This window comes from Euwallacea similis, chromosome 8 (assembly GCF_039881205.1).
Source record: "Euwallacea similis isolate ESF13 chromosome 8, ESF131.1, whole genome shotgun sequence".
Lineage (NCBI taxonomy): Eukaryota > Metazoa > Arthropoda > Insecta > Coleoptera > Curculionidae > Euwallacea > Euwallacea similis.
Genome location: NC_089616.1, coordinates 5933408 through 5943904, shown reverse-complemented (window position 1 = coordinate 5943904; position 10497 = coordinate 5933408). Strand labels below are relative to the sequence as shown.

Genomic DNA, 10497 nt, shown 5'->3' with positions numbered 1-10497 from the left:
TCAGTCGAGGAAGGATGAAAATTATTCTAGTACTTCTGCCGGTGTTCATTAAGGCCCAATATCACATTGAGGAAATATTCAACCCTCTATTACTAATCAACAATAGCAACAATCAACAAGCTATATTATAAACGACCTACATCATGTCCATTATTATATAAATCTAACAAATATCCGTAAGTGCCTAAAATCAAACGAGCAAACCCTTATTCAGCTAAATCAGACCCTGAGCTTATCAAAAACAAATCATAACACACTCTTATTAATAAGGCTTAATAGCCTGTTGACTCGAATCAAATCCATTAAAACATTCATCAAGCACTATTCTATGCCAACGAATAGAACTAAAAGAGGACTTATAAATTTAGCAGGAAAAATACAAAAATATCTACACTATTGGACAAAAGTAGAGAAACTTTAAAAACTTCAAAGTTTATTTTGTTATATTATACAGAATTTCGCAAATAATACACGTATAAGTACATACAAATATAACAAACATTTTGTACAAAAAATTACCAATTTCAATCTGAAAATAAAAATTACATTCAAATATAAAAATAAAGGACGGGACAAAAGTAAAGAAACTCCCGAAAAATTAGTAAATATTCTAAAAATTGGTCCAGTAATTCCTTTAAAACTAGTAATGAGTTGAAAATCCTTTATTTGCTATGACTTCTTGACATCGTTTCGGCATTGACTCCAATAATTTCAAAATAACGTCTCTTCCAATGGAATTCCAAGACTCTTGTAGAACCCGAATTAATTCAGCCTTAGAGGATATCATAGAGCTGCGAACCCGTCTCTCTAATTCTTCCCATAAGTTTTCTATCGGGTTGAGGTCAGGACTTTGAGCAGGAAAATCCATTACCTTAATTTTTTCTTCCACAAACCAATCTTTAATTAGTTTCGATTTATGCTTCGGATCATTGTCTTGAAGAAATATCCAAGTTAGAGGTAGATGATCCTCAGCATATGATAGCATTGTGTTTTTTAAAATATCTAAGTACACAAACCTATCCATGATACACTCTACGATGTACAACGGACCCATTCCATGCCAAGAGAAACATCCCCATACCATACAACATCCTCCGCCATGTTTGACTGTAGGTTTAGTGTACTTTGGATTAAATCTTTACCTTGGAGGACGATGGACCCACGATACACCATCAGAACCAAAAATGCTGAACTTGTTTTCATCTGAAAACAGCACTTTTTTCCAATCTTCACTAGCCCAATGCAAGTATCTATTAGCAAAAGCAAGTCGGGCCTTTCGGTTCTTTCCGGATATTAGTGGTTTTTTGGCAGATTTGCGACTAAATAATTCTATTTCCCTTAGCCTTCTTTGGACGGTTTTGTAGCTTACTTGGACGTCGCCTAGTTCGCTTAAAATTTGTTTTGCAGACTTGTGCGGGTGGCTCTGAGCAATTCTTTTGATTATTGCATCAAGACGTCTCGTCGTTTTCCTGGGACGGCCACTTTTTTTTATTGATTTTAATGTTTTACGACGTTTGTAATTGGAAATTGTTTTCGATATAACCGATTTATGAATGTTAAGTAACTTGGAAATTTCCACTTGCTTAAACCCTTTTTGATGAGCATTAACGATTTTTTTGCGAACATCTTCGGATAAATGTTTACCACGAGCCATATTAGAAATACTGCAGCACGAAAAGAGTGTTTACAGCTATTTAAAAACGAATGCCCATTGTTATAAACAAAATTCTTTAGAAGTTTCTCTATTTGTGTCCCATTAAAAAATTGTTTTTGTCCAGGGGTCCTAAGAAAAAAGAAATAAAAGATTTCGCTTCTAGGCATCCTAGACATATTTGTTAAAGGTATTTTAGAGCCCGAAAAAAACTTTTTAATCTTGTAATTTTACGAAAATATGACCCGAAACAGAATGTTTCTCTACATTTGTCCAATAGTGTATATGGAACCCTTGATTCGGATGATAAAGAACGCTATGATAATTATTAGGTTGTTTCACATGAAATGTCTGATTTTACTCGTGACTTTTAAGAGACTATAAATTTTTCAAAAATTATTATATTTAATCGAAATATGTACCATTACAATCTGCACATTTTTGCCATTTAGCGACAAGTTTTGCAACTCCATTTTCATAAAAATCATTGCTTCTACTTTGAATAAACTCCTTAAAGGCACTTTCTATAATGGCTTGATCAAGGTACCGTTTTCCGGCGAGGAAGTTGTCTAGGTGTTTAAAAAAGTGATAATCCGTTGGTGACAAGTCCGGCGAATATGGTGGATGTGGTAGTGTTTCGTACTCCATTTCTCTGAGCTTTTTCACGGTTCTTTGCGAAACATGTGGTCGCGCGTTGTCATGAAGAAGAATTGGCCCCTTTCTGTTGACTAATGACGGTTGCTTAACAGACAACTTTCGATGCATTTCGGTAAGTTTGGCACAGTATTTCTCTGCAGTAATGGTTTCACTCGGTTTTAAGAAGTTGTAATGGATTACGCCCCCATTGACCACCATACAGTAACCATCGTCTTTTTTGGGTGCAAACTCGGTTTAGGCATGTGTTTTGGATTCTCATCGGCATCTAACCATTGTGCAGAGCATCGTCTGTTGTCATACAGCATCCATTTTTCGTCGCACGTTACAATGCGATCCAAAAACGGGTCTCTGTCGTTTCGGATCAGCGGAGAATTGCAAATTTCCTGGCGCGTAATTTTCTGCCGTTCATTAAGCTCGTGCGGGACCCACTTATCCATCTTCTTTACTTTCCCAATCAGCTTTAGGTACCGAGAAATTGTTGCGATGCTAACGTTTAGCTCTTCTGAAAGTTCTCAGACTGTTTGGCGGGGATTTGCCTCAACCAACACCTGCAAAACTTCATCATTCAGGGCACTCTTTGGTTTACCACGGTCTTCAATTTCCAGGCTCTCGTCTCCAGATTCGAATTTGGCATACCAGCGACGAATAGTGCATTCAATTGCAGAACCCTCCCCAAACGCACAGTTAATACTTCGGGCAGCTTCTACGGCGGTATGCCTACTTTTCCACTCATACAAGTACAAGACGCGAAAATCTCTTGGATACATGTTAGACATAATCGATCCAAAAATGTGTCACAACTGTACACAATCCCACAAAAAATATCAGATAAGAAACAACACACTCTCAGGTTTGAAACGATATATTTGACGCATAACTAGAAAAAAGTCTTGATGCAAAAAAAGGCGGAAGAAAAGTTAAGACTTTAAATCCGACATTTCATGTGAAACAGCCTAATATATAAAAACGCTTCAAACAAATCAAAAGACTTTGCAACAAGACATATCAGCCACACAAACCATAGTTAAGCAATTAAACAAGGACGTTGATACTCAACTAACTGACATCACAGAAAACCAACAAAAATTGCATACACGCCTAAACAACCTTACTCAAATAATGCAATCCTCGTCAGTCGCTATCTACTTTATTATAGCCCTTGACAATGTAAATAACAATCTCCATATTATTAAGGACATTTGACGTCCAAACAGCGATAGACTTTGCAATCATTAATATTCTACATCACAGTATTTTAAAATATAAAGAACTACGATCACTTTTAAATCATCTCAAGCCCAAAAACAAAATTCCTTTTGATAATCCTATTAGGTATTATGAAATAGCTCATGCCGACGTAACCATAAAAAATGACCTAATCATATTTCACATATCAATTCCTTTAATATCAGGCGAACCCTATACATAGTTTACACTGTAGGACTTACATCATTGGGCATGTCAATTGATTTTGATAATCTACAGGGTAATATTTTCCCAGAGGTCATGTCTCTTTTTCTTCTCCGAACTTTTTTACAGTGCTGGTAGATTCTAAAATATAAAATTTCTTTTATTTTGTTTAGAGACTTTTTGGCTTTTTGTAGTTTTTTCGTATATGGGTCGGTTATCGAGAAAAAAAATTAAAATCGATTTTCTGTAATTGGTGAGATGAAATTAAAATTTATTATGGGTAAACAATTACTATAGGTAATACTCTGTTTTTAAAAACTTTGAGCGTTTATTTGAAAGTATCTGTTAAAAATTTAAGCCGTGATGACCCTAAATAATAATAATAACGTTAAGAAGAAAACTACACTACAGCAACTGTTGAAAACAACGTCCGCCAGTTGTTATTTACATGCGAGTGCCTTTCTTCTCATTAATGCCTGTACTCTTCCAAATACATTCGGAGTATTTGTCACCATTTCAAATGCATCTACGAGGGTGGATCAAATATAAACAAGATTTTTCGTTCTTAGTCTTTCACAGTCAAGGAACAGTTGGGCGGCTTCAGGTAACATTACGAAGGAATGTTAGGAGAAGGGGAATCGGTTTTCCGAACTTCGTCGATCTCCTCAGTAGTTTGTTGTGCAATATCGGAGAAAGAAGTATCATCCTTCGTCGCGCAGCGTATAATCTTAAATTTCTTACTTGGGAAGGTATCAAGCCTTACCAAGCAAAATCTTGCGTAGATTGACAGCACAATTCAGTAATGAAACATTGTCAAGACCTCGTGTGTTTGTCTGACATAAGGAGTTCAACCAAGGCCGTGTAAAAATTGAAAATGAGACTCACAAACGTCGCCCTCGGACGAACATCACGAAGGACTGTTTTCTGATCAATATGATGTTTTGCACATAGACTATTTGCACAATCGTCGCATTATCAATGTAGCGTACTACTGTGACCTTTTGAGTAAGGTCAGACTTTGTTATCGTGGGAAAAGACGTGCAATGCCGATGCAAAAAGTCATTGTGCTTCAGGACAACATTCGATTTCATACTGCAATGCTCACTCGCAACAAATTGGAGGAATTGGATTGAGGAACTCTTGAACATCCTCCATACAGCCCTGACCTTTCGCTCTTCGATTTTCACCTCTTCGAACCACTCAAAGTGCCTCTGGGAAGCCACCGATTTGACGATGACGCAGTAGTAAAAGTGTACGTGCGCAATTGGCTGCTGACATGAACTTCTTCTTTCTATGATAAAGGCATCATAAAACTTCCAACACGGTGGGAAAAATACATTAATAAAGGGAGGCTTATGTAGAAAAATGATACATACATCTTTTTTTGTTACTATGATTAAAATACTTTGAATAAACAAAGTCTTGTTTATATTTGATCCACCCTCGTAGTATTCGATTTCCCAACTCATCAACGGTTTTCACTTTTTATTTTTTTAATTTGAACACCCTGTAAATAGGTAACGAGGCGTTTGCGGACCAATGTTTATATGAACTTTTAGTCATGAAATAAACTAAAGAATTACCACCTTCAATACGTACATGATATTTAGGAATACCCTGTATATCTAGGTATTAGCGAAGATCATATGTTGCCATACTGTCAAGTCTCCTAAAAACAAGTTTTGTTGCGAGCAAAGACAGATAAATAGAATGATATCGGAACTGTTGAGAATTTCTTTGTTGTTAATATAGATCCAGCCTTCAGTTTTTCTGGTCATTTCTGCCAGAAAAAAAAGATAAAATAATTTCAAATTATATCAAATGTCGATATGTGTGTACCAGTAATAATGTTCATTATCGTGAATTTCCCAGCCCTCATTATGGCCCAGCAGAACGATGATTCGGTTTTTGTAAACGTCCATATACAAGCTATTAATTACAAATTGTTTTTGTTCTGTATTTCTTTGACACGTTGAGCAACTTAATGGCATGTTGTCTATTTCCGAAAAGTGCTTGTGCTAAGTTAATATCTTCCGCAGTGTTCCTTATTCTGGTAAAACACTGCAAATATCGACGTGAAGCATAATTTCACAGTGATTAAATATACCGTGAATCATACTGATTTTATGAATATTAGAGGAAAAAGCCTTGACTGGGGGATACCATATTTTCCAGGCATTATGGAATCTAGGTACTAAGTCAGGAGAAAGTATATTATAGAATCCACAACTAGCATTATGCAGGTGTGTAACAAGGTAATTTCCTGAGATGAGTCGCCTCCTGGTAGATCTCAATTGGACCATTGGACTTCGAATCCCTAATAAATTAAAGAGGGTGTTATTTAAGCGCGTGATCAAACTTCAAAAGGTGATTCTTTGAGTAATTCTCAGACGAAAAGTTTATATAAACATAAGCCCGGTAATGCTTTGTTTTCAAGATACAGGCTATCAAACTTTCTTTGTCTCTTCAATTATCGTCAAATCAAAATTCTTTTGTCTCTTGAATTTTTTTCCCATCAAGTTGTATTTTGAGTTGCTTAATACGAAAAAAATATAAAAGTTAAAAAAAACCAGTGGCATATAAATAACAATAATAAGGATAAATAACACTGCTTTTTAACAAAATTGGCTAACAGATTATTAAGATTTTTATGAAAAAACAATATTTTTTTGAAGTTTGACACCTTGTATTTTGAAAGAACTTTTTTTCAAATTATAAATTATTTTTTATTTTTTATATAAACTTTTCGTTTGACAATTACTCAAAGAATCGTCCCTTGAAGTTTGACCGAATTTAATAACACCCTTTATATTGATAAAATAAGTTCCAAATTATCTGTCCAATGGACTTGGACGTTGAATTTGTATTAAAAAATATAGTGAATTTGAATAATTAATTTTGACTAATAATAAAAGAATATTATTTTTGCATCAACTTTGAAAACCAACAATTGACACTATTCTAAAAAAGATATTGTAAATATGTTTGGTCCAAAGGCCGTGTATGGTTAAGGGGTCAATTCGGCCCCCACGGGCGATCGATCTGAAATTTTTACCAATTGTCCCTACCACTCAAAGGACTTACCACATAAAATTTCAACTTCCTAAGTCTCACCATTCAAGGGTAGGACGGGGTTGAGAGTAAAAACTTTAAAACGCCATATCTCGAGAACTATTCATCGTACAGCGTGGGGCAAAATGGTGCGTCCTTCAGTAACCACCTTCTTATTTTCATATACTTGTAGATTTATCGGTTGATGTCAAAGGGCTGAAATCTCAAAAAAAAAACTTAGGTGATTTTAGAGGAGTTCGCACTTTGGTACACTAACCATTTTTGCACACTGTGTAGAGGGCCTCTCGAAGTATCTACCCACGTTGAATCAGATTTGTATCAAAATCAGTATTTGGGATATAGCGATTCAAAGTGTACGTAGACCACGATGCAAAAAAACAGTATTTATCGCAATAAATATTTTTAAAAAATTTCTCACTTATGGCCTTAGTATACTTGTACACATAGCAATAAACTATTGTGCCTAGTGGTGTGTATATTTACTTGGCAATTTTCGATTAGTTTTTTTACAGTTTTTTAAATTATTTTTCATGTGGGATTCTAAGGTCAAATAGATCTAACCCTTTTGCATATATGTAAAAACTTCTCTATTTTTACGACAAAGTCGAGGTACGATCAGGAAATCTTTGAGTTGTATATAGTGATAGTGCTAATATTATTAATTAGGTTAGGCCTGTTAGTTTAAGATGAAAGAGTTTTGAGGGGGTTGATGTTGCCCCTATAGGACGCCTATGTATGTCGCAACCTGGTTAGAACTATTTTCGTCAATTAAGAGGGTTTCGCAATCGTTATCTTCATGCGATTCTTATATTTTATGATTAACGTCTAACCACCCTTTATCGGTACTTGTGAGAAAGGATAGCCGCCCTTTGTCGGCATTTATGGAAATGTACCGATCAAGTGTTATCAGTACCACGGTAACGTCGCAAGTGGTGTCATAAGTCGGTAATTGCTTTCTAGCCAGGGTACGACACTGTTTAATTACCCTTGGTTTAGTATTTAAGAGCGCCCCGAAGCTAGAGAGCTCTCTCTTTCTTTCGAGTGGCTCACCAGAACTATTATCCGCAAGTAGAATTCAAAGTGTATCCGTTAATATCAATAAACCCTATTGTTAAAACCCTAGACAACGTTGGAAAAACCTACATTTATTTTAAATTATGGAATCTAATGATTCATTACCTTCCACATCAGCGTCGCTGAATGTTAAGTGTGTGATTTGTTCACGTGCCTTGAGAAAAGTGCCTGGAAAGGCAAAATGTATCAACACTCATGAAGACGTCCGTTTATATTCAAAAGTATTCTGTGTTGCAGTTCAACAGAATCGCACCGTGTGCGGATATTGCCGCATTTCCTTTTATAAAAAGCAAAGAATGCTGGTCCCAATTCAGCAAAACGCTGGACTTCCTAATGACATCTCTAAAAATCCTGTGGTGGAAGAGTCGATTCAGATTAATATCAACGAGAATAGCGATGATTCCGATACAGACGATACACGTGATCCTGAAGTTAAATATAATTTAACATCTAATGAACAGGCCGAAGAATTAGTTAGTCTGGAAATCGATCGCACCGTTGCAACTCAAAAATATTGCATCATTTGTGGTGGTAATACAACTTCCAATTTAATTTTGATTCCCGAGAAGGCTCGTTGCCAGAGTTACGCAAAGAGAAAACTGTTTATTCCAATTGGCGATAGATGCTGTAGAAGTCACATCATTTTCGACTCATTTTTTGAGGAAGATTTAATGAAGATCAAGGTATATTCAAATATTTCTGAAATCACATCGAAAGAGCTCTCTTGCATGATGGAAAACTTAGCGATTAGTTGTGATAAAAGTTTGTTTGATCAAGTCTCGGATTTTTCTATGCCCGAAACACAATTAAGACTTTTCACAAGCTTAACTTGGGAGAATTTATTGCAGTTAAAAGAAATGCTAACGTCTCTTAGAAATTCTTGTAACAGAACCACCACACAGGCCATCGTTACCTTTTTATTCAAACTTAAAACCGGTAATTCACATGAACTAATTGCTTCCATTCTTCATTTACCCAATAAAGGGGTCGTCTCGGAGTATCTTAAATCAGTGAGATGTGCTTTTGTCCAAGATATTCTAGCTAAACACTTTGGATGTCAAAATACGACTAGGGAAAAAATTATATATGAAACTAGTCCAATTGCTCGAACAGTACTTAAAGCTGATAATGAGGATTTAATTCTGATATGTGATGGCACTTATGCTCGACATCAGAAAAGCACGAACAATGAATATCAAAGGAGATCGTTTTCTGGTCAAAAGAAAGTACCTTTATGTAAACCATTCACGATATGTACCACTAGTGGTTTTATTGTCGACATGCTTGGACCGTTCGGCACAAACGAAAATGATGCGCGAATTTTAAGAACAATTCTGGAAGTTGAAAATACGGGATTATCCGATTTACTGGAAGCAAGGGATATTTTTGTACTGGACAGAGGATTTCGGGACATAATAGAATATTTAAATAGTAAAGGATACAAAACAGCCATGCCAGCTCTCAAAGGCAAACGCAAACAGTTAGAGAGTTTAGAAGCCAATCGCTCGAGACTTATAACAAAAGTCCGATGGGTCGTTGAAGCTGTTCACGGTATTTTGAAACAAAAATATCAATTACTTGACCGGAAAATAGATAATAAGATCGTCCCGACAATAGGCGAGTATTTTAGAATCGCGGCTTTTTTACAAAATCAGTTTGGGCAACGATTAACTTCCGATAAAGACGCTGGAGAAGAAATCATCGCAAGGATGCAAGCGCTAGTAGATACACCGAATTACTTGGCGGAAGAAGTAGAAACAGGAAAATGGGCGCGTAAGAAAGTTATTTTCAGACGGATTACTTCAAATGCGATAAAGGATTTCCCTCAATTAACAGAAGCTCAATTAATATTACTTTTCACAGGTACTTATCAATTGGGCCAAGCTAAATCGTATTTAGCAGAGATAACGAACGAAGATGGTTCCCTGAATGTTGACTACTTGAAAGAGAATGCAACTATTTTGAGAATACAATCTCGTTCTAGGCATAGTAATCGGAAAACCTACACCTCTTTCATCGATTATACGCTAAAACGAAATGATGTAGCAGGTATATGTCGCTATTGCTGTGATTGCGCGAATGGAAAGCGTACTGTCGGTTGTTGTTCTCATGTGGCTGCAATTATTTATTATTTATCACATGCTCGTTACTTAGCCCGAATTATCAACCCGGCCGAGATTTTAACCAACATGTTTAAGAACACTGCTTTCGTAGGTGTCCAAGAAGACAGTGATACGGATGAAGACGCTGACGTCACCACCCTACCTGATTAATAACTAGTCTTCTCAAAAACATTGAATTTCTTCCCTTCTTTCTGGGTACATAATTATACTTACTTGTCCATCACTTTAGAGGGCAGCTCTAGGGGCTCTATGCCGTATATATTCTATAACGAAGTCATTTGGTGTTGATGCTGTTTTCTGCCGCGTTAGTTATATGAATTATATGGATTTAGACTTATAAGTTATTGATATTTATATATCTATATTTTCAATCGTTATATCCCAAATACTGATTTTGCTACAAATCTGATTCAACGTGGGTAGATACTTCGAGAGGCCCTCTACACAGTGTGCAAAAATGGTTAGTGTACCAAAGTGCGAACTCCTCTAAAATCACCTAAGTTTTTTTTT

The 10497-nt window shown here is 36.0% G+C and overlaps 1 protein-coding gene and 1 pseudogene across 1 annotated transcript; one reads left to right on the top strand and one right to left on the bottom strand.

The window, feature by feature from the left end:
• Positions 1 to 2056: 2056 nt before the first annotated feature.
• Positions 2057 to 3075, bottom strand: LOC136410188 (histone-lysine N-methyltransferase SETMAR-like; annotated as a pseudogene).
• Positions 3076 to 8160: 5085 nt separating this feature from the next.
• Positions 8161 to 10137, top strand: LOC136410187 (uncharacterized). The gene has a single exon (XM_066392222.1). It carries the CDS (start codon positions 8161 to 8163, stop codon positions 10135 to 10137), a length of 1977 nt encoding a protein of 658 aa, XP_066248319.1.
• The last annotated feature ends 360 nt before the right edge of the window (positions 10138 to 10497 follow it).

What these genes read in the sequence shown, in the direction of transcription:
- LOC136410187 (XM_066392222.1), top strand. Translation starts at nt 8,161, where the DNA reads ATGCTGGTCCCAATTCAGCAAAACGCTGGACTTCCTAATGACATCTCT.